The sequence below is a fragment of the Hyperolius riggenbachi genome, chromosome 1 (assembly GCF_040937935.1).
Source record: "Hyperolius riggenbachi isolate aHypRig1 chromosome 1, aHypRig1.pri, whole genome shotgun sequence".
NCBI lineage: Eukaryota > Metazoa > Chordata > Amphibia > Anura > Hyperoliidae > Hyperolius > Hyperolius riggenbachi.
The window spans coordinates 238961387-238985762 of NC_090646.1; the positions used below are offsets into that span (position 1 = coordinate 238961387).

General features: G+C 48.1%; 1 protein-coding gene across 4 annotated transcripts in view; it reads left to right on the plus strand.

Annotated features, from left to right (window-relative positions):
• Positions 1-24376, plus strand: part of LOC137504005 (alcohol dehydrogenase 1-like) — a 101966-nt gene that overhangs the window by 35530 nt on the left and 42060 nt on the right. Inside the window, exon 1 of one of the 4 annotated variants that reach the window (XM_068231887.1) lies at positions 21957-22032. The exons of 2 other annotated variants lie outside the window; for them this stretch is intronic. Coding sequence is in view for 1 of the 2 variants with exons in the window: in XM_068231876.1 (XP_068087977.1) it covers positions 23950-23976 (27 nt within the window). In the remaining variant the exon portion in view is untranslated. Of the gene's footprint in view, positions 1-21956; positions 22033-23036; positions 23977-24376 lie in introns of those variants that run through there. One more of the 4 variants, XM_068231876.1, reaches the window with a different exon arrangement.

The window sequence follows — 24376 nt, forward strand, 5'->3', positions numbered from 1 at the left end:
CTTGCAATTTTGCCCCTGGCCTACAGGCCCCATCACAGCAGATGGTCTGGCAGAGGGCATAGATCCGGAGGGGCTGATGATGGTGCTGTCCGCTGCTGTGCTTCCATCGGTGGCGGCAGCGTGCCAGCCCCCCTGACCCGGCAGATGTGTCCCGACAGAGTAACAGCGGCAGCCTGGGCCTCCATGACTGCGATGGTGGAGCAGCTCCCAGACCCGTTACCTGTTGTTGCAAGGCAACGGCGTCTCCCATGGCAGGCGCAGCAGCGGCATCCTGGTCCTCCCTGGCTGCACAAGCGGGCGGCTCTCCCTGGTGAGTGGAGAAGGGAAGGTGAAGCGGTGTGCGCGGGGGTCCGCAGCCGGCCACGTGGGCGTCGGCCCGATTCCAAAAACGTGCGGCCCCTGGCGCCTGTGTCCCTGCTGGCAGCGTCTCGCTGGAGAGTGGAGCAGGAGCGGCGTGCCCGGGGGTCCGCGGCCAGCCACGTGGGTGACGGCCAGGTCCCAAGAACGAGCGGCTTCCCGTGAACGTTGGCCTGCTTCTGGTGACCGGCACCTGGCCTGCCTCTGTCCCAGTCGTGTTAGCTGGGTTGCTGGCAGCGGCGGCTGATGGTGAGTGGAGCAGGAGGCGGCATACATGGGGGTCCGCGGGCAGCCACGTGGGTGGCGGCCCTAAGAAACGGGCGGCTACTCATGACCGCTGGCGCTCCGGTGATCAGCGCCCGGCCTGCCTATGTCCCCTGGCGGAGAGGAATCCATCCCGCCAAGAAAAGCGGGTGGATCACGAGGGAGAAGGGGAAGAGAGGAAAAAGAGCTGGAGCCCTGTGTGCCACGGCGTCTTGCTACAGCGCCATCTTGGAATCTGCTGTCACACTGTCTGGGTCAACAGACGCATTTAATTTTTTGGGCAGCACTTATTCACTGTGGTACTACCAGTGAGTTACCATGGTCCTTCTGTGCTGCCGAACTGAAAGGTGTAGTGAAATTTTTTGCAAATTTATCAGATTTTGCAACCGATTGCACTTATTTATAGGTATAGCTATCAGAAAGTGCAACCTAACCATTGACTTCAACCTATCTGTATCAGAAAATGCAATCCAACCAAACCCTATTCTCACAAAGAACCCTCCCCTCTTGCTCAACTATTAACCCCCCCCCCCCCCCCCAGGAACAATCCCCCCTCTTGCTCAACTAATAACCCCCCTGGAGGGAACAATCCCACCTCTTGTTCAACCAATAACCACCCCTGGACGGAACAATCAGCCCTCTTGCTCAACTAATAAACCCCCCGAGGGAACAATCTCCCCTCTTGCTCAACTAATAACCCCCCCTGGAGGGAACACTCCTTCCTTCTAGCTCAATGGGATCCATGGTTGCAAAAAATTATAGGCGTGTTAACAGAGAGAAGCCACACCTACGCAGTTATACACTGTCCTCTATGGCAAGTTGCAAAATATAATGGGTTGTAAAATCTTTCATTAGACCGGCCGCTTTCTCCTCCTGATTCAGTCGCTACTACACTCTGCGTTCACACTGCCCGGGTCAACGGACACATTTAATTTTTTGGGCAGCACTATTACACTGTGGTACTACCAGTGAGTTGCCATGGTCCTTCTGTGCTGCCGAACTGACCGGCCGCTTTGTCCTCCTGACTCCGTCGCTACTACTAGTGATGTCACGAACCTCCGATTTGCGAACCGCAATAGACTTCAATGGAGAGGCGAACTTTGAAAAATAGAAAAAATTCTACCGGCTGGAAAAATGATAGAAAACATGTTTCAAGGGATCTAATACGTGGAGGCAGACATGATTGAATGAAATACACATCAAAAGTCCCAGGCAAAAATCTAGATTTCACATAAACCCCTATTTTAAGGTCAATTTTCAATTACAGGCTTGCTCTCCCTCCTCCCTTCACCCTCCACCCTCCTCCCTCCACCCTCCTCCCTCGGCATGGCCTTGCCTTTTGTGTTCAACAGTTGTCCAAAGAGAACCCCAGATAGCCAGGTAGATTCATCTCTCTCTCTCTCTCTCTCTCTCTCTCTCTCTTGTATTTTTGAGCATAAATTGATTGAGCATAAATGGTACATGCTAGGCTGGCTTCAGCATGTAGTGTTGGTGGTACAGTGCCTGGCTATCTGGGGTTCTCTTTGGACATCTGTTGAACACAAAAGGCAAGGCCATGCCTGGCTACAAATCCTTAAGCAGTGACTGGATGGTGTAATAGTTAAGGGCTCTGCCTCTGACACAGGAGACCAGAGTTCGAATATCGGCTCTGTCTGTTCAGTAAGCCAGCACCTATTCAATAGGAGACCTTAGGCAAGTCTTCCTAACACTGCTACTGCCTATAGAGTGTGCCCTAGTGGCTAGTGTGCCCTAGTGCAGCTCTGGTGCTTTGAGTCCGCCAGGAGAAAAGCGTGATATAAATGTTATTTGTCTTGTCTTATTTTTTCTCTTGGATTGAGCAGAAATGGTACATGCTAGGCTAGCTTCAGTTAGTAGTGTTGGTGGTACAGCGGTTAAGGTACTTGCCCACCACACAGTGAGAGCTGGGTTAAATTCCTAGCCAATGTGAGTTGGCTTTTATGCTACAAATCCTTAAAGGGAACCTAAACTGAGAAGGATATGGATTTTTCCTTTTAAAATAATACCAGTTGCCTGAATCGCCTGCTGATCCTGTGTCTCTAATACTTTTAGCCACAGCCCCTGAACAAGCATGCAGATCAGGTGCTATGACTGAAGTCAGACTGGATTAGCTGCATGCTTGTTTCAGGGTGTGATTCAGCCACTATTGCAGCCACAGAGATCAGCTGGACTGCCAGGCAACTGGTATTGTTTAACAGGAAACATCCATATCACTCTCAGTTAAGATTCCCTTTAAACAACCTAATGTTTTCTTGGATTGAGCAGAAATGGTACATGCTAGGCTATCTTCAGTTAGTAGTGTTGGTGGTACAGCGGTTAAGGTACTTGCCCACCACACAGTGAGACCTGGGTTCAATTCCCAGCCACGGTATGTAAGCTGGCTTTTGAAATAAAATACTATAATTCCCTGGCAGATGAGACCCTCCTCCCGAATAGGTAGAAGGGTGGAGGTAGTGAGTAATATACAAGAGCCTAATTAAACTCTCCCTAGCAGAGTGTGTGTACCAGCTGTCCCTTAAGTAATTAGTGTAGGCAGACGAATGAGTAAAACGGCACAAGGACCGTGCCTTTTATAAGGGGGGGGTGGGGCTCCAGGCATGAGTGCAGTCTGATTGGCAACAATATGCCTGCTGACTGTGATGTAGAGGGTCAAAGTTCTGCTCCATAGAGCATTATGGGGCGAATCGAACTTACGCAAAAGTTCTCCTTTGCATGGTGAACGCGAACCACCGAAGTTCGCCTGGAACCGTTCGCTACATCTCTAGCTACTACACACTGCGTTCACACTGCCCGGGTCAACGGACGCATTTAATTTTTTGGGCAGCACTATTACACTGTGGTACTACCAGTGAGTCGCCATGGTCCTTCTGTGCTGTAGAACTGACCGGCCGCTTTGTCCTCCTGACTCAGTCGCTATTAAAGTCTACGTTAATACTACCCGGGTCTACTGACAACTCTGCTGTCATGTCATTGCTATATCGCTGCAAAAAAAAAAAATTATAAAAAGCTCTCTGGGTCTTTTTGGCATCAACCACTCATCCTCCTCCAGTGGTACCATCATCGCCAAGTGCCATTTGGACTTACCTTCACCTCTGTGATTGCTTTACGTGTATTTCCCTGTTTAACCACTTGAGGACCACAGTCTTTTCGCCCCTTAAAGCTGAATATAACCCTGCATTTCAACTTTGCTCTAAAACATTATTTACAGTATATTATATGCAACCAGCATTTTTTTTTACTAGACCAGCATTGGAAGGGTTACACAGAGTTTTAAAGTTCCTGGAGATTTCTGCAGACGCATCCAAAGCTGAAATAGATACATTTTGTTTACATAATGTTGAATGTTACACACTTTGGCTGTCTTCCAGCTCAGTCAGAGAGAGTGAGTCACATTCAACACTTAGATACATTTCTGGAAACAAAATGTATCTATTTCAGCTTCGGATGCGTCTGCAGAAATCTCCAGGAACTTTAAAACTCTGTGTAACCCTTCCAATGCTGGTCTAGTAAAAAAAAAATGCTTTTTGCATATAATATACTGTAAATAATGTTTTAGAGCAAAGTTGAAATGCAGGGTTATATTCCGCTTTAAGGACCAGAGCCTTTTTTTCCATTCAGACCACTGCAGCTTTCACGGTTTATTGCTCGGTCATACAACCTACCACCTAAATGAATTTTACCTCCTTTTCTTGTCACTAATACAGCTTTCTTTTGGTGCTATTTGATTGCTGCTGCGAGTTTTAGTTTTTATTATATTCATCAAAAAATACATGAATTTTGTCAAAAAAATGACTTTTTTAACTTTCTGTGCTGACATTTTTCAAATAAAGTAAAATTTCCTATACATTTGAGCGCAAAAGTTATTCTGCTACATGTCTTTGATAAAAAAAAAACATTCAGTGTATATTTATTGGATTGGGTAAAAGTTATAGCGTTTACAAACTATGGTGCAAAAAGTGAATTTTCCCATTTTAAAGCATCTCTGACTTTTCTGACCACCTGTCATGTTTCATGAGGTGCTAAAATTTCAGGATAGTATAAATATCCCCCAAATGACCCCATTTTGGAAAGAAGACATCCCAAAGTATTCAGTGAGAGGCATAGTGAGTTCATAGAAGATTTTATTTTTTGTCACAAGTTAGCGGAAAATGACACTTTGTGACCAAAAAAAAATAAATAAAAGTTTCCATTTCTTCTAACTTGCGACAAAAAAAATGAAATCTGCCACGGACTTACTATGCTCCTCTCTGAATACCTTGAAGTGTCTACTTTCCAAAATGGGGTCATTTGTGGGGTGTGTTCACTGTCCTGGCATTTTGGGGGGTGCCTAATTGTAATCACCCCTGTAAAGCCTAAAGATGCTCATTGGACTTTGGGCCCCTTACAGCAATAAGGCTGCAAAAAAGTGCCACACATGTGGTATTGCCGTACTCAGGAGAAGTAGTATAATGTGTTTTGTGGTGTATTTTTACACATACAGATGCTGGGTTGGAGAAATATCTCTGTAAATGACAATTTTTTTATTTTTTTTTACACACAATTGTCCATTTACAGAGAGATTTCTCCCACCCAGCATGGGTATGTATAAAAGTACACCCCAAAACACATTATACTACTTCTGAGTACGGCGATACCACATGTGTGACACATTTTTGCAACCTAGGTGCGCTATGGGGCCTAACGTCCTATTCACAGGTCATTTTGAGGCATTTGGATTCTAGACTACTCATCACGGTTTAGGGCCCCTAAAATTCCAGGGCATATTAATGAGAAAAAATTGAGAATTGGCTATTGGGTGCATGAGAAATTACAAACAACTTTATTTCATATCAAATTGAAAATAAAAACCACCAACCCAGAACATCCCCTCAATAACAAGAACTATTAAAATACATTGCTAAACCAGGCCCCCCCGGACCCCCACCTAGAGAAAAAAGTGAGGCTGCAGTCCTCACAAACCTAAAAAATGAGTCCCACTGAAACAGGCTAGTAGGCCAGGTGTCCAGACACTGAAGCGGCAGGACAGTGATATTCCTCAAATGGACTCCAAAGTAAGCTGAAAAGCATATAAAGGTGGCACTTCCAGGAAAATATCTTGCGATCCTCAGAAGCATATAACAACACTCAAATCTCAGATATGGACCAGGGGTATATGTTTCTTGTATGTTGAACAAGGTAAGCCATATAGATGCACAATTATAAGCTTGTCCAGCAGAAAGGTTAGTATGCAGCAGTATCACATGCGGTCTCAGGCAGCAATTAAAAAGCATGAAGCAGCATTAGTTCCTGAACAGGCATGCGGACTCCTTGTATATAGGAAAGGAGTGACTCGACCACACCAAAATGTAGCAGCAAGCTTGTCAAGCAAAGGTGTAGGTATATAAAGGCATCATGTATATGACAGACAACAGCAGGTGAAGTCACAGCCTGATATATTCGAAAGTCCCCCAATCGCAGGGAAGAGTCAGGGCAGCATGTACTTGATGCACGCCAAAGCCATGAATGAAAGTGCTAATTCCAGGGCAGTATAGGAACCCCACAAGTGACACCATTTTAGAAAGAAGACACCCCAAGGTATTCTGTTAGGAGTATGGTGAGTTCATAGAAGATTTTTTTTTTTGTCACAAGTTAGCGGAAAATGACACTTTGTGAAAAAAAACCCAATGCAAATCAATTTCCGCTAACTTGTGACAAAAAATAAAATCTTCTATGAACTCATCATACACCTAAGAGAATACCTTGGGGTGTCTTCTTTCTAAAATGGGGTCACTTGTGGGGTTCCTATACTGCCCTGGCATTTTAGGGGCCCTAAACCGTGAGGAGTAGTCTTGAACCCAAATGTCTCAAAATGACCTGTGAAATCCTAAAGGTACTCATTGGACTTTGGGCCCCTTAGCACAGTTAGGCTGCAAAAAAAGTGTCACACATGTGGTATCGCCGTACTCAGGAGAAGTAGTATAATGTGTTTTGTGGTGTATGTATTACATATAACCATGCTGGGTGGGAGAAATATCTCTGTAAATGATACATTTTTGATTTTTTTTACACACAATTGTCCATTTACAGAGAGATTTCTCCCACCCAGCATGGGTAGGTGTAAAAATACACCACAAAACACATTATACTACTTCTCCTGAGTACGGCGATACCACATGTGTGACACTTTTTTGCAGCCTAGGTGGGCTAAGGGGCCTAACGTCCTATTCACAGGTCATTTTGAGGCATTTGTTTTCTAGACCACTCCTCACGGTTTAGGGCCCCTAAAATGCCAGGGCAGTATAGGAACCCCACAAGTGACCCCATTTTAGAAAGAAGACACCCCAAGGTATTCCGTTAGGTGTATGGTGAGTTCATAGAAGATTTTATTTTTTGTCACAAGTTTTGTCACAAGAAAAATGACACTTTGTGAAAAAAACAATAAAAATCAATTTCCGCTAACTTTTGACAAAAAATAAAATCTTCTATGAACTCGTCATACACCTAACAGAATACCTTGGGGTGTCTTTTTTCTAAAATGGGGTCACTTGTGGGGTTCCTATACTGCCCTGGCATTTTACGGGCCCAAAACCGTGAGTAGTCTGGAAACCAAATTTCTCAAAATGACTGTTCAGGGGTATAAGCATCTGCAAATTTTGATGACAGGTGGTCTATGAGGGGGCATATTTTGTGGAACCGGTCATAAGCAGGGTGGCCTTTTAGATGACAGGTTGTATTGGGCCTGATCTGATGGATAGGAGTGCTAGGGGGGTGACAGGAGGTGATTGATGGGTGTCTCAAGGGGTGGTTAGAGGGGAAAGTAGATGCAATCAATGCACTAGGGAGGTGATCGGAAGGGGGTCTGAGGGGCATCTGAGGGTTTGGCCGAGTGATCAAGAGCCCACACCGGGCAAATTAGGGCCTGATCTGATGAGTTGGTGTGCTTGGGGGTGACAGGCCGTGACAGGAGGTGATTGATAGGTGTCTCAAGGTGTGATTAGAGGGGGGATATAGATGCAAGCAATGCACTGGCGAGGTGATCAGGGCTGGGGTCTGAGGGCGTTCTGAGGGTGTGAGAGGGTGATTGGGTGCCCTAGGGGCAGATAGGGGTCTAATCTGATGGGTAGCAGTGACAGGGGCTGATTGATGGGTGATCAGTGGGTGATTAGATGGCAGAACAGATGTAAACAATGCACTTTGGAGGTGATCTGAGGGTAGGTCTGGGGCAATTTGATGGTGTGGGTGGGTGATCAGATTGCCCGCAAGGGGCAGGTTAGGGGCTGATTGATGGGTGGCGGTGACAGGGGGTGATTGATGGGTGATTGATAGGTGATTGACAGGTGATCAGTGGGTTATTACAGGGAAGAACAGATGTAAATAATGCACTGGCGAATTGATAAGGGGGGGGGGGGGTCTGAGGGCAATCTGAGCGTGTGTGTGGGCAATTGGGTGCCCGCAAGGGGCAGATTAGGGTCTAATCTGATGGGTAACAGTGACAGGTGGTGATAGGGGGTGATTGATGCGTGATTGATGGGTAATTAGTGGGTGTTTAGAGGAGAGAACAGATGTAAACACTGCACTTGGGAGGTGATCTGATGTCGGATCTGCGGGCAATCTATTGGTGTGGGTGGGTGATCAGATTGCCCACAAGGGGCAGGTTAGGGGCTGATTGATGGGTGGCAGTGACAGGGGATGATTGATGGGTGGCAGTGACAGGGGGTTATTACAGGGAAGAACAGATGTAAATAATGCACTGGCGAATTGATAAGGGGGGGTCTGAGGGCAATCTGAGCGTGTGGGTGATTGGGTGCCCGCAAGGGGCAGATTAGGGTCTAATCTGATGGGGAACAGTGACAGGTGGTGATAGGGGGTGATTGATGGGTGATTGATGGGCAGTGGTGCTCAGCAGAGCTCGAATATTCGAGTAGCTCAAATATTCGAGCTCTTTTTTCAGCTATTCGAGCTCGGTATTCGAGCTCCGAATAGCTGCAGCTATTCGAATGGGCTATTCGCGTACACTCGAATAGCCCATTCACTATTCGAGCTATTCGAGCAAACGGCGCTATTCGAGCTCGGTACCGAGCTCGAATAGCGTCATAGCCCAGATTGATGTCCTTAGAGCCAATCAGAGGGCTCCCAGGCCCTCTGACGGCAGCCAATCACAGAGGGGGACCCTGGCCAGCCCCTACCCTATAAATAGCGGCCGCCATGTTACGTTTCTCCGTCCTTGCCTGAGACTTGCATAGAGAGAGAGTTGCTCCTTTGTGCTTTGGCTTAGCAAGAGCTTTATTGTGGTCATTTACCTAGTGTTTTTGCTCACATACACCTCCTATACACACCTATATTGTTGTTAGTTAGTTAGACATTGTATTTTAGTTAGTAGCTTTTGTGTTACATAGAGACAGGCCAGCTGCTGCAGGCTTACAGCTTTAGGCCTCAGGGCCTGCCTGTGTGGGCAGCTGTCCTCCTGTCCTCTGTTTATTTCTCTCATCTATACCAGTATTTCTGCTGTCCTTTACTACTGATTGTATTAGTATTGTAGTTATATACTGTAACTGTACTAGGACACTCACTGTCACTGTTCATAGGCTACTAGCTGCTCCTGCGTGTGTGCACTCACTGTCTGTGTACACACTACACACACTCTATTTCCAAGTTCTGATAACTGATTGATTATTGTAATTGAATATTGTAATTAGTTAGTTGTACTCACTGTTACTACTTACTGTACTAGGAGTCTCGGACACTCAGTCACTGTTCATAGGCTACTAGCTCCTGCGTGTGTGCACTCACTGTCTGTGTACACACTACACACACTCTATTTCCTTCTGATAACTGATTGATTATTGTAATTAGTTAGTTGTACTTACTGTTACTACTTACTGTACTAGGAGTCTAGGACACTCAGTCACTGTTCATAGGCTACTAGCTCCTCCGTGTGTGCACTCACTGTCTGTGTACACACTACACACACTCTATTTCCTTCTGATAACTGATTGATTATTGTAATTAGTTAGTTGTACTTACTGTTACTACTTACTGTACTAGGAGTCTAGGACACTCAGTCACTGTTCATAGGCTACTAGCTCCTGCGTGTGTGCACTCACTGTCTGTGTACACACTACACACACTCTATTTCCTTCTGATAACTGATTGATTATTGTAATTAGTTAGTTGTACTTACTGTTACTACTTACTGTACTAGGAGTCTAGGACACTCAGTCACTGTTCATAGGCTACTAGCTCCTGCGTGTGTGCACTCACTGTCTGTGTACACACTACACACACTCTATTTCCTTCTGATAACTGATTGATTATTGTAATTAGTTAGTTGTACTTACTGTTACTACTTACTGTACTAGGAGTCTAGGACACTCAGTCACTGTTCATAGGCTACTAGCTCCTGCGTGTGTGCACTCACTGTCTGTGTACACACTACACACACTCTATTTCCTTCTGATAACTGATTGATTATTGTAATTAGTTAGTTGTACTTACTGTTACTACTTACTGTACTAGGAGTCTAGGACACTCAGTCACTGTTCATAGGCTACTAGCTCCTGCGTGTGTGCACTCACTGTCTGTGTACACACTACACACACTCTATTTCCTTCTGATAACTGATTGATTATTGTAATTAGTTAGTTGTACTTACTGTTACTACTTACTGTACTAGGAGTCTAGGACACTCAGTCACTGTTCATAGGCTACTAGCTCCTGCGTGTGTGCACTCACTGTCTGTGTACACACTACACACACTCTATTTCCTTCTGATAACTGATTGATTATTGTAATTAGTTAGTTGTACTTACTGACTGTTACTACTTACTTACTTACTGTACTAGGGACACTCACTCAGTCACTGTTCATAGGCTAGCTCCTGCGCGTGTTTGCGCGTGCGTGCACTCACTGTCTGTAGTGTACACACACTAAATTTACTTGTGATTACTACTGATTATTGTAAGTTGTAACTGCTAGTTGTACTTCCTGACTGTTACTACTTACTTACTGTACTAGGGACACTCACTCAGTCACCTCACCCACCAACCCACTCCATTAAAGTACCCCACTTTTCACCCGCCCTTTTAAAAAACTTTTGTCTATACGCCCAAAACATCGAAGATGTCTGGAAGTGGCAGCCAGCGCGGTTTGGGCAAGGGGAAGGGCAGCAAGGGAATCAGGAGGAGAGGGAGCAGCATTGTGGCAAGCCGCGGGCGCGGGCGCGCCACCATGCACAGTTCCGCAGCAGCAGCGTCAGTGGCTAACATTCCTCCCATAGCCACTGGCCGTGGACGCCTTGGGCGCCGCCCAGCAGGAGCATCTGCAACTCACGCTGCAGAGACACAGCAGCAGCAGCGTGTAGCACCTGCTCCGATTTTCCTCCAGCCGGGTCGGAAACGTCCCATTGAGGAAAAGCATGCAGACACTGTGGTGCAACTCATGACGGAGGATGAGCAGCCCGCCATCAGCTCTGCATCTGAGGCCTCCACCCTCACCACCACCACCACCACCACCCCTGTTCGCAGCAGCCGTCCAGCAAGGTCTGGGGAGGAGGCCAGTTCACCGTCACTCGCCGACCTGTCATTCAGCAGTCTTTTGACCCCAGGCATCATGAGTAAATTGTCTGCTGTTGTTGGCGATCTTGAGGAGGAGATGCTGATGGGCACTTTGGGGGATGAGGGATTGGACAGCAAGACTGTGGCGACAGTCAAGCAGCCCATCCATGCATCAGGAGAGGAGTTTGGGGGGTCCTCATCCCAGCAGGACATGTTTCAGGAGGGGGAGGATGTTGATGACCCGGTGACAGACAGAGACTGGGTGCCACCACCTCCAGGGGATGTTGTCCTCAGCAGCTCTGAGGAGGAGGAGGAGGATGCTCTTGTGGGCCTTGCAAGGAGGCGCATCATTGCAAGCATTGGCAGCAGCAGTAGGCAGGTCCCACAGCCTGCTGGTGTCTCAGGCTCAGCAGCAGCAGCAGCAGCAGCATCTGCCAGTACCACCACCAGCCGCACCCAAGCCCCCCAAGCCCCCCCCCCAAACCACCACAGGGAGACAGGCAGCAGCGCTTCCATGCCGTAGGGGGATGTTTCTGTCACCAATCTGGCGCTTTTTCACCATGCCCACAGTGTACAGCAAGTACGCCACTTGCAACCACTGTCAGCGGAAGTTGAGCAGAGGTGCAGACCCCTTAAAGTTCTGCACCAGCTCGCTCATCAACCACCTTGCTGCGAAACATTTCCACCAGCATCAGGAGTTCCAGAGGCTGAAGGCATCTGGTGCTGGCAGTGGCACCACACCCATCACTGCACAGCCTTCAGCAGCAGCAGCAACAGCAGCCACCCGCCCTCCTGCTCCTCCAGCAGCACCAGCAGGAGTGCGGAAACGCACTGCTCCTCCCCCCTCTGCAACTCCTGCTGCCGACACTGAGGCCTGTTCTGGCAGCCAGTCCTCAGTGGCCTCCTCCGCTGTGTCTGCTGATTCCCGTGCCAGCAAAAGGCCACGCCAGAGCCTTTTGAGCGAGTCCTTCCAGGGGGTGGTTAGGGCTCTGCCTCCCAGCAGCCATCGCGTGCGGCAGCTGAACGGCTTGCTGGCACGGGCCATGTGCTCCCAACTCCTGCCGTACACGCTCGTGCAGGAGGGGAGCGACATTTGTGCGCTGCTTGCTTGCGCAGCCCCAGACTGGCAGCTCCCCAGCAGACACTTTTTCTCCCGCAAGGCCATTCCTGCACTGCACCGCTTTGTGATGGCCAATGTGGAGCGAGGGCTGGAGCACGCGGTTGGTGAAAGGGTCCACGTCACCATGGACTCCTGGAGCAGCCGCTTCGGGACAGGCCGCTACCTGTCCTTCACTGTCCACTGGGTCAGCTTGGTGGAAGGGGGTGAGGATGGGAGAGCAGCAGCGGGCACAGCAGCAGCAGCAACACAGTGGGTGGTGCCACCCCGCAGGGTCAGGGGAACTGCAGCAGGTTCCTCCGATCCTCTGCCATCCTCCGGCACACCTGGCCAAACCCCCCGCCTCAGCAGCAGCGTGAAGGCCCGCCACTGCCAAGCGCTGCTGCACTTGGTCAGCCTTGGGAAGACCAAGCTGACGGCAACCCATGTGTTGGCCAAACTCCAGGAGCAGGAGAGGATTTGGCTGACCCCCAGAGGCCTCAGAGTCGGAGAGGTGGTGGCCGACAATGGGGCCAATCTGGTTGCCGCAATAGACAGGGGAAACCTGACCCACATCCCCTGTCTTGCCCACGTGCTGAACCTGGTGGTGCAGAAGTTCTTGCGCACCTACCAGGGGATGGGCGAACTGCTGGAAACGGCAAGGAACGTTGTGCGTCACTTCCGGCGCTGGGCTGCAGCCTGTGCGAGCCTGGAAGACGTGCAAAAGGAGCTGGATCTGCCACGCCATCGGCTGATCCTTGACGTTCCGACTCACTGGAACTCCACCCTGGCGATGTTGGAGCGTCTGGTTGAACAGAAGCTCGCTGTCAAACAGTACCTTGCCCTGGCCACTGTTTCCGCCGCTCAGAGAAGGGACAAGACCAGCAACATCCCGTTCATCGTCCCCGGTGATGACTGGAGGCACATGCAGCAGGTGTGCTTAGTGCTGGCTCCCTTTCTGCAGGCCACTAACATGGTGAGCAGGGACCATGCTATGGTCTGCGAGTGGGTGCCCCTGGTTTGTCTGCTGAACAGGGCCCTCGATGCTTTGCTGGAACAGGGAGCGGCAGCCTTGGACCAGCAGGAGCGGCAAGCAGCTGCACAGTCCACCTCTGAGGGGGAGGAGGAGGAGGACTTGGTGGAGGTCCCTGACCTTGCTGCTGATGAGGGGGAGCAGCACAATGCAGCTGAGTTGGTGCGGGGGTGGAGAGAGGATGAGGCTGACGAGGCAGAGGAGGAGGATGAGGACAGCAGCACTGCCGTCGATGTGCCAGCAGACGTGGCCCGCCTCTTCCCAATGGCAGCGCACATGCTGACGTGCCTGCGCAGAGACCCCAGGGTGATCCAGATGAAGCAGAGGGAGGACATCTGGATCAGCATGATGTTGGACCCACGCCTCAAGGGGAAGTTGAGCCAGTTCCTGCCGCCTGCAGGAGGAGACCCAGCGCAACAAATAAGGAGCTTGCAGCAGGCCCTTGTTGAGCGCTTGGAGGAAGCCTTCCCCCAGCCTTCCACCCCCACTGTCCAGCAGCCAGCACAGAGGCAGCAGCAGGTGCCTGCATCCAGCAGCAAGCGCCCCACAGACCTGCTGTCTCTCAGCCACGAGCTCTACAGGACTGTAGAGGCTCCGGCAGCAGTGACTAGAGAGGAGGTGCATGCAGCAGCATCCTCCACCGGTCACAGCCAGCGCCTGACCCGCATGGTGGCTGACTACATGGGGTCCTACAGCGGGCTTGACAGCGATGCCCCTGTTGATCCCATGGAGTATTGGGTCAAGCGCCTGGAGATCTGGAGCGAGCTGGCGCAGTACGCCCTGGAAGTGCTGTCCTGCCCCCCTTCCAGCGTGCTGTCCGAGCGCTGCTTCAGTGCAGCTGGTGGTGTGGTCACCGAGAAACTGTCACGTCTGTCTCACAAGTCTGTGGACAGACTGACGTTTCTCAAGATGAACCAGGCGTGGGTGGAAGGCGAGTTCCTGGCCCCTGTTGTCGGTGAGAGGGGGACATGAACTGGCTAAGAACCATCGTTAATGTGCCTTACCACCCTTTACCACCTCCTGGCTCCTGCTCACTAAGCCAGCCTGGTTCACTTTGACTATTACGTCGCCTGCAGCCACACATTTTACACCTACAGTGGGCTGCTGTGTACTGCCCTTCTGCTGTCTGTCTGTGTTTCCCACTGCCAGGGTACACAGATTTACCTTCTGCTGCCACTCTGCCACCAGCTATTACGTCAAACAATAGCTATATATCTGTGTAATTTGTTTTACAAACAAAACCAAAAAACCATAAAAAAAAAAAAAAAGGTTTAATTTTTCTGAGGTGCCCGGGTTGAAAACTGTGTTGTCCCAGTTGTGTATTGGACACGATGTGGGCTGCACGACCGCTGTCTGGGACCTCCTGTTGTGTTCATTTACGGCCTGGTATCACCGCTAGGTACCAGGGCTATTATGTCACGCTGCCTGCCTGCTGCCACACTCACACTACTCCTCCATTCCTCCTGATGATGCTGCTGTCTGTCTGTGTTTCCCAACGCCAGGGTACACAGATTTACCTCCTGCTGCCACTCTGCCACCAGCTATTACGTCAAACAATAGCTATATCTGTCTGTGTAATTAGTTGTAAAACCAAAACTACAAAACCATAAAAAAAAAAAAAAAAAAGGTTTAATTTTTCTGAGGTGCCCGGGTTGAAAACTGTGTTGTCCCAGTTGTGTATTGGACACAATGTGGGCTGCACGACCGCTGTCTGGGACCTCCTGCCTGCTGTGTTTATTTACAGCCCTGGTATCACCGCTAGGTACCAGGGCTATTATGTCACGCTGCCTGCCTGCTGCCACACTCACACTACTCCTCCATTCCTCCTGCTGAGGCTGCTGTCTGTCTGTGTTTCCCAACGCCAGGGTACACAGATTTACCTTCTGCTGCCACTCTGCCACCAGCTATTACGTCAAACAATAGCTGCTCACATTACTCCTCCATTCCTCCTGCTGCTGCTGCTGCTGCTGTCTGTCTGTCTGTGTTTCCCAACGCCAGGGTACACAGATTTACCTTCTGCTGCCACTCTGCCACCAGCTATTACGTCAAAAAATAGCTATATCTGTGTAATTGGTTGTAAAACCAAAACTACAAAACCATAAAAAAAAAAAAAGGTTTAATTTTTCTGAGGTGCCCGGGTTGAAAACTGTGTTGTCCCAGTTGTGTATTGGACACAATGTGGGCTGCACGACCGCTGTCTGGGACCTCCTGCCTGCTGTGTTTATTTACAGCCCTGGTATCACCGCTAGGTACCAGGGCTATTATGTCACGCTGCCTGCCTCATTGACTGCCTGCTGCCACACACTCATCCTCCTCCTCCTGCTGCTGAATTTACCTCCTGCTGTCTGTGTGTTTCCACTGCCAGGGAACACATACAATGGCGCTTCCAACATGCGTGCGCCACCAGCTATTTGTTACGCTCAAAAATAGCTGCATTTCTTTAAAAAAAAAAATTTGAAAAGAGAAATAAGTGAAGAAGAAGACGATATAGAAGAAGATGAAGAAGATGAAGAAGAAGAAGATGAAGATGATGAAGAAGAAGAAGATGAAGAAGAAGAAGATGAAGGTGATGAAGAAGAAGAAGATGAAGAAGAAGATGAAGATGATGAAGAAGAAGAAGATGAAGAAGATGAAGAAGATGAAGATGAAGAAGATGAAGAAGAAGAAGATGATGATGAAGAAGAAGATGAAGAAGAAGATGAAGAAGAAGAAGATGAAGAAGAAGAAGATGAAGAAGATGAAGATGAAGAAGATGAAGAAGATGAAGAAGAAGAAGATGAAGATGATGAAGAAGAAGAAGATGAAGAAGAAGATGAAGAAGATGAAGAAAATGAAGATGATGAAGAAGATGAAGAAGATGAAGAAGATGAAGATGATGAAGGAGATGAAGAAGAAGAAGATGAAGAAGAAGAAGATGAAGATGAAGATGAAGATGATGAAGAAGAAGAAGATGAAGAAGAAGAAGATGAAGAAGAAGAAGATGAAGATGATGAAGAAGAAGAAGATGAAGATGAAGAAGAAGATGAAGATGATGAAGAAGATGAAGAAGAAGAAGATGAAGAAGTTGAAGATGAAGTAGATGTAGAAGAAGAAGAAGAAGAAGAAGATGAAGAAGATGAAGAAGATGAAGAAGAAGATGAAGAAGAAGATGAAGAAAAAGAAGATGAAGAAGAAGAAGATGATGATGAAGAAGATGAAGAAGAAGAAGAAGAAGAAGAAGAAGACAATATAAAAGAAGAAGATATAGAAGAAGATATAGAAGAAGAAGATATAGAAGAAGAAGATATAGAAGAAGAAGAAGAAGATATAGAAGATAAAGAAGAAGAAGAAGAAGTATATACAGTACTGAACAAATTTCTGGACACAACTTCTCTTTTCAACTTTTTTTTTTTAAAGGAACATCCCCACATAATCACTTGCTGTTGTTACTTGGAAAAAAAGAGGTTTCTTGCATCATTCACCCTCAAAACAAGTGTTGGAAGCTATTTAAGGCCATTTCGAATAGTCAGCTCGAATAATGAGCTCGAATACCGACTCGAATAGTGAGCTCGAATTCCGAGGTCGAATCGAATAGTAAAAATTATTCGACTCGAATATTCGACTGATCTCGAATAATTTACTATTCGAATTCGACCTAACTCGAATTTTGAAAAGGGGTATTTGAGCACCACTATTGATGGGTAATTAGTGGGTGTTTAGAGGAGAGAACAGATGTAAACACTGCACTTGGGAGGTGATCTGATGTCGGATCTGCGGGCGATCTATTGGTGTGGGTGGGTGATCATATTGCTCGCAAGGGGCAGGTTAGGGGCTGATTGATGGGTGGCAGTGACAGGGGGTGATTGATGGGTGATTGACAGGTGATTGACAGGTGATCAGTGGGTTATTACAGGGGGGGTAGAGGCATACAGTACACGGGGAGGGGGTGGGGGTGGGGGTCTGGGGAGAATCTGAGGGGTGGGGGGGTGATCAGGTGGGAGCAGGGGGCAGTTTAGGGTTAAAAAAAATAGCGTTGACAGATAGTGACAGGGAGTGATTGATGGGTGATTAGGGGGGTGACTGGGTGCTAACAGTGGTCTGGGGGGTGGGCAGAGGGGGGGGTCTGAGGGGTGCTGTGGGCAATCAGGGGGCAGGGGGGGGGGGGAAATCAGTGTGCTTAGGTGCAGACTAGGGTGGCTGCAGCCTGCCCTGGTGGTCCCTCGGACACTGGGACCACCAGGGCAGAAGGTAGCCTGTATAATAGGCTTTGTATACATTACAAAGCCTATTATACAATGTCCAGTGGCGATCCGGGTGCTAGTAACCCGCCGGCGCTTCCGAACGGCCGGCGGGTTACAGCGCGAGGGGGGCGGAGCCAGTCGCCAGCGGCTGATCGCACCATGAATGACGCGATCGCTGCATAACCACGCCCGTTGCCACCACCGCCGATCGGCTTAAGGCGGTTGGCAAGTGGTTAAAACTACTTATTACCAATTAATAGCCCCATTTAAAGGGACCCAGAGACAAAGGGTAGCTGAAAAATGGAAAAAGATTTTATACATACCTGAGGCTTCCTCCAGCCCCATAAGCATGGATCGCTCCCACGCCGCCATCCTCCACTGCCTCTACCGCCGGTACCGGGTCCCGTCACTTCCGCCGGACGGGACCAGTTGTACGCATGCGCAGGGGCTCCCTCCGGCTTTGTACGCATGCACCTGCGCAGTACAGAGAAAGCGCACTGTGCTTGCGTCGACTGGCTCGACTGGCCGAAATTACGGGATCCGGTACCGGCGAACAGAGGCAGCGGAGGACGGCAGCGTGGGAGCGGTCCAGGCTGATGGGGCTGGAGGAAGCCCCAGGTATGTATAAATTTAGTATCATCTTTGTCTTTGGGTCTCTTTAAAGTGTTGATTTCACAAAACAAAAATGTTAAAAGAAAATCCGAATCCATTCGTTGATCTGGCCGTGATTGCATCATTTACCACCGAAAATCCGCGTCGTAGCGTGGATGCGTATCAAAATCCAGAACCAATCACGTGGATTTTTTTTTAGCCAACGGCCGTGGTTGCCGAATTTGTGGATCGGGACATCTGAGCACCACTGGCTCAGAGGATAGTGTCAGCAGGGCATCGCCACCCGGTGGTGGAAGATGGGCGATGGAAGAAATCAGTAGAAGATACTGGGAATGCAGTGCTGTGGGTGGAACAGGTAACTATAAAAATGCTCCCTGCGCCTCTCTGCATGACCTCACTAGGCAGAACCTTGAGTTCTGCCGGCTGAGGGTAAAATTAGTGTGCATTATATTTAGTTTGAAGAAGCTAATAGGTTAAATCAATTTGCAATAAAATGACACGTTTTATTTGGACGTGGTGCAGACCAAGTATCTTTTTAAATGCAATCTTGTGAAAGGCAAAGGGAGCTGTCAAAACACTTCCAATCTCATCTCCAGGAACAAAATGCCAAAGAGATGGGATGGAAGCTTGCTATTTAATGTAAAGCATACATTATGCATGGTAGATCAGGTGTTCCATTTATTGATTCTTTACCTATTTACCTTTACCTATTCTACCACTTTGCACCAAAAGACTTCAGCATAAATATTGATATGAGCACTGCAACTGCCTAATACAGTACAAAGGGATGGTGCTACTATACTTTAGGGCAGTGCTGTCCAACTTTGCGGGCATGGAGGGCCGGTTTTTGCCCAGGCCACATGGTGGAGGGCCGGAAGACCAATCCCCCCCCCCCCCCTCCGGGAAAAAAAAAATCTAGCAGCAGTTTCCCCACAAAATGCAATCAGATTGGCTGCAGATTTACCCACAAAACGCAATCAGGATTGGCTGCAGATTTACCCACAAAACGCAATCAGGATTGGCTGCAGATATACACACAAAATGCAGTCAGATTGGCTGCAGATTTACACACAAAATGCAATCAGATTGGCTGCAGATTTACCCACAAAATGCAATCAGGATTGGCTGCAGATTTACCCAAAAACGTAATCAGGATTGGCTGCAGATTTACCCACAAAACGCAATCAGGATTGGCTGCAGATTTATCCACAAAACGTAATCAGGATTGGCTGCAGATTTACCCACAAAACGTAATCAGGATTGGCTGCAGATTTACCCACAAAAATGTAATCAGGATTGGCTGCAGATTTACCCACAAAACGTAATCAGGGTTGGCTGCAGATTTACCCACAAAACGTAATCAGCATTGGCTGCAGATATACACACAAAATGCAATCAGATTGGCTGCAGAAGTGCAGATTTACCCACAAAACGTAATCAGGATTGGCTGCAGATATACACACAAAATGGAATCAGGATTGGCTGCAGATACACACACAAAATGTAATCAGGATTGGCTGCAGATTCACCCACAAAATGTAATCAGGATTGGCTGCAGATTTACCCACAAAACGTAATCAGGATTGGCTGCAGATTTACCCACAAAATGTAAGGATTGGCTGCAGATTTACCCACAAAACGTAATCAGGATTGGCTGCAGATTTACCCACAAAACGTAATCAGGATTGGCTGCAGATATACACACAAAATGCAATCAGGATTGGCTGCAGATATACACACAAAATGTCATCAGGATTGGCTGCAGATTTACCCACAAAACGTAATCAGGATTGGCTGCAGATATACACACAAAATGGAATCAGGATTGGCTGCAGATACACACACAAAATGGAATCAGGATTGGCTGCAGATTTACCCACAAAATGTAATCAGGATTGGCTGCAGATTTACCTACAAAACGTAATCAGGATTGGCTGCAGATTTACCCACAAAATGTAAGGATTGGCTGCAGATTTACCAACAAAATGTAAGGATTGGCTGCAGATTTACCCACAAAACGTAATCAGGATTGGCTGCAGATTTACCCACAAAATGTAATCAGGATTGGCTGCAGATTTACCCACAAAACGCAATGAGGATTGGCTGCAGATATACACACAAAATGTAAGGATTGGCTGCAGATTTACCAACAAAATGTAAGGATTGGCTGCAGATTTACCCACAAAACGTAATCAGGATTGGCTGCAGATTTACCCACAAAATGTAATCAGGATTGGCTGCAGATTTACCCACAAAACGCAATGAGGATTGGCTGCAGATATACACACAAAATGCAATCAGGATTGGCTGCAGATATACACACAAAATGTCATCAGGATTGGCTGCACATTTACCCACAAAATGTAATCAGGATTGGCTGCAGATTTACCCACAAAACGTAATCAGGATTGGCTGCAGATTTACCCACAAAATGTAAGGATTGGCTGCAGATTTACCCACAAAACATAATCAGGATTGGCCGCAGATTTACCCACAAAACGTAATCAGGATTGGCTGCAGATTTACCCACAAAACGTAATCAGGATTGGCTGCAGATTTACCCACAAAACGCAATCAGGATTGGCTGCAGATATACACACAAAATGCAATCAGGATTTGCTGCAGATATACACACAAATGTCATCAGGATTGGCTGCAGATATACACACAAAATGCAATCAGGATTTGCTGCAGATATACACACAAAATGTCATCAGGATTGGCTGCAGATATACACACAAAATGGAATCAGGATTGGCTGCAGATATACACACAAAATGGAATCAGGATTGGCTGCAGATACACACACAAAATGGAATCAGGATTGGCTGCAGATATACACACAAAATGGAATCAGGATTGGCTGCAGATACACACACAAAATGGAATCAGGATTGGCTGCAGATTTACCCACAAAACAGCATCAGATCGGCTGCTATCAAGTAAATTTACAGCCCTCTCCGCTCTGCTCGTTCCCCTCCTCCCCCCCCCCCCCGTGCTGCCGCCTCAGATCGGCTGCTACATTTTACAGCCCCCCTCCCCTCGTTCCCCCCCCCCCCCCGTGCTGCCGCCGCCTCACCTCATATCAGCGGCGGGCAGGAGATAGCAACCAGACAGACCAGCGCACGGCAGCCGCGCGGTGAATTTAAATGCAGGAGGTGGCATCATCGGTCACGTCCAGCATTTAAAGGCCACAGTGCGGCTGCCGTGCGCTGGTCTGTCTGGTTCCTATCTCCTGCTTGCCGCCGATATGAGGTGAGGCAGCGGCAGCACAGGGGGGGGGGGACGAGCGGAGCGGAGGGGGGCTGTAAATTTATTATAGCAGCCGAGGCATGGGGAAAAAGTAAAAAAAAAAGTCCCCTCAACTCTGGGGACTCGGGGTCAACACTGCCACAGCAGGGGGGCCGCAGCAGAAGGCCTGGTGGGCCGGATGCGGCCCGCGGGCCGCCAGTTGGACAGCATTGCTTTAGGGGACCTAGCAGGAAACCACATAGGGACATTCTGGTAACATGATTGCATGGACAGTATCCTGTTGAACTGCTAGGTTTCAGATAGGTTGTAGTAAACTACACCCACACTATTTTGCCAATTAAAATGCTTCATGCTCTAGAGCAGAGGTTCTCAACACGTGGTTCGCGTACCCCAGGGGGTACGCGAGACCACAGTCAGGGGTACTCAGCACAGCTGCGCTGGCTTACTCATATTCACTTGTGTGGTCTGCCTGCCAGCCGCGCTCTGCACGGAAACAGAGTGTGTTTTCTCAATGCTGCCCTCCATGGCAGACCGGCGCACAAATCACTTCCTCACTTCCTGTCTTCCTCAAGCGGCAGCACAATGAATCAGACAGCGTAGCTCAGTCAGACTGTGCTTCTGTGGAGCTGCTCTCCCAGCATAGCATAAGTTCAGTTCAGCAGCAGTATTAACGGCGTTCTGTGAATCATCAGTCTCCAGCGTGTTGCTGCAGAGTTTCTTTCTGTGTTGTAGCTGGGCTAAACTGCAGCCATCCCGGCTATACACTTTCTCACTAGAATGAAAGGAGTGAGGAGCGAGCAGCCTGTGAGGGGGAGGGGAGGCAGAGGAATGTCACAGCCAGCAGATCTGTCTCTACAAAAAGAGATAAGAGGAAGGATTCATGCTGGGGATGAACTGTGTGAAGGAGAAACAAGCCCAGGATCCAGCCACTGGGCAGAGCATGTATCTCACCACACACACGCCACACATTCATTACTGCAGCACCTGCGCTCTAAGCACTGTATACGAAAAGGCTGCAGCATTCACAGTACTAGGGGGAAGCTTAAAGGGGTTCTGTGGTGGGGTTAAATAAAAACCGCCACTTACCTGGGGCTTCTATCGGCCCCCTGCAGCTGTCATGTCCCGCGCCGTCCTCCTACAAACCTCGGTTCCCCGCCGCTGGTCCCGGTCTAATATTAGTCTGACCAGACGAATAATGCGCGTTCCCGCGCAGGCGCAGTATAACGTTTTCTTGTACTGCGCCTGCTCAGTAAGCTCCTGATGATGCACGAGGAAATGAGCAGCCGCAGTCTAGTTAGACGCGTAATTAGCCTCAGATGTCAGTTTTGGGAGTTTTTACCCCCTCCACAGAGGAGCACAAACTCAGCACGCTATGCTGCGGTAGTGCAGCTTAGTGTGCGCTGGTTACTTACACTGCCTCCTCTCCGTGTAATTAACGGCTGCTCCACTCCTCCCACCCTGAGCCCGGCGGATCCAGTGGCTTTTTAGTACGTGATCCCGGCATTTTGATTGGTGCAATACACTGTCTGTCACTTGATAGACAGCAGATTGGGCCAATCAACGTGCAGGGATCACCTTCTATACATAGAGCCACTGGAATCAAAGGGACACAGTGGGGGACGAGTGGAGTGGCTGTTAGTTACAAGGAGAGGAGAGAGCGTAAGTTACCAGGGGTACTCGGCTGGAACTGAATTGCGATAGGGGGTACTTGGGTCAAAAAAGTTGAGAAACACTGCTCTAGAGGGTGCTGTGATTGGAGGACTGATCCCTTTAAGGTTTCCTGTTGGGTCCACTAAAGTAGACTAGTATCCGTACTGCTGCTGCCACTTGTGGAACTCAGAAACTAACATCCACAAATGTGGCATAGATTTCCAATAGCTGGGTGCTGGAACTTGCAGGTACCAGCAGCCTTATTGATATCTTGTGCTCTCTGTCACATCCTTAGCGTGGATCTATTGAACCTGAGAGAGGAGATCCACAGGACATGGGAGAGGCAAAAAGTAGATGTTGCACAGGCTTTGTGATTTTTGAAAATATGTTGTTTATTAGGGTGTCATCGAACTTTCAGTCAGTAAGATGTATTGAGACGGATCTGGTGAATTGTGCGTGGGGATTGTGAGGCATCTAATAGACACTTATGGTAAATGTTGGTAATCAAGCATACAGTTGGTGAGTTGGGGACCAATGTGCTACTAGTGCCAATAGATTACTATGTTGGGAACTGTTACATGAGCTGACCATCTATTTTGTAGATGATCAGATAAAAATAGTGGTCCTTTGTGTTAGGTACTAGGAGTGGAATCTTAGTGTTGGGCACTTAGAAGGGGGTTAGTGTTAGGCACTAGGAGGAAGGTTAGTGTTAGGCACTAGGAGGAAGGTTAATGTTAGGCATTAGGTGGATGAGTTAGTGCTAGGCACTAGGAGGAGGGGATACATGTAAAAAGGAGTGCTGGGTAAGTGTACTGTTTAGTAAAATATCAGTAATATAAATCACCAATATTTGTATTGGTGGCATCACCAGCAGCCCAACTCACAAGGCAATGCCGCAACACCTACTTGTGAAACATGTTACAACTGGCTGGAACATCAGAGGTGCAATTTGGTTACTCTTCTGTTAGATGTCATATGATGATATCAGCCTATAGACAGGCTTTCATTATTTTTTTTTTGCAATATTAAACTGCTTTACTAAATAATCTCCTAAGACTGCAATATACTGTGGTTCCCTGAAAGTAAAACCTCCCCCAAAAGTAAAACCTAGCTCAGATTTCAAGCAGGCTGGAAATGTAAGCCCTACTGTAACGATTGGTGTCAGCAAGAACAGATTTTCTGATTATTGGTGATCTGCAGTATCACCAATAATACAGATGCTATACCTGATTATGTGGTGATCTGCAGAATCACCAATAATGCGAGTATAGCGAGACACAGGACAACCAGATGTAAAGATAGGTGATTGGTACAACAGTAATATAGATAGAGATACCAACTC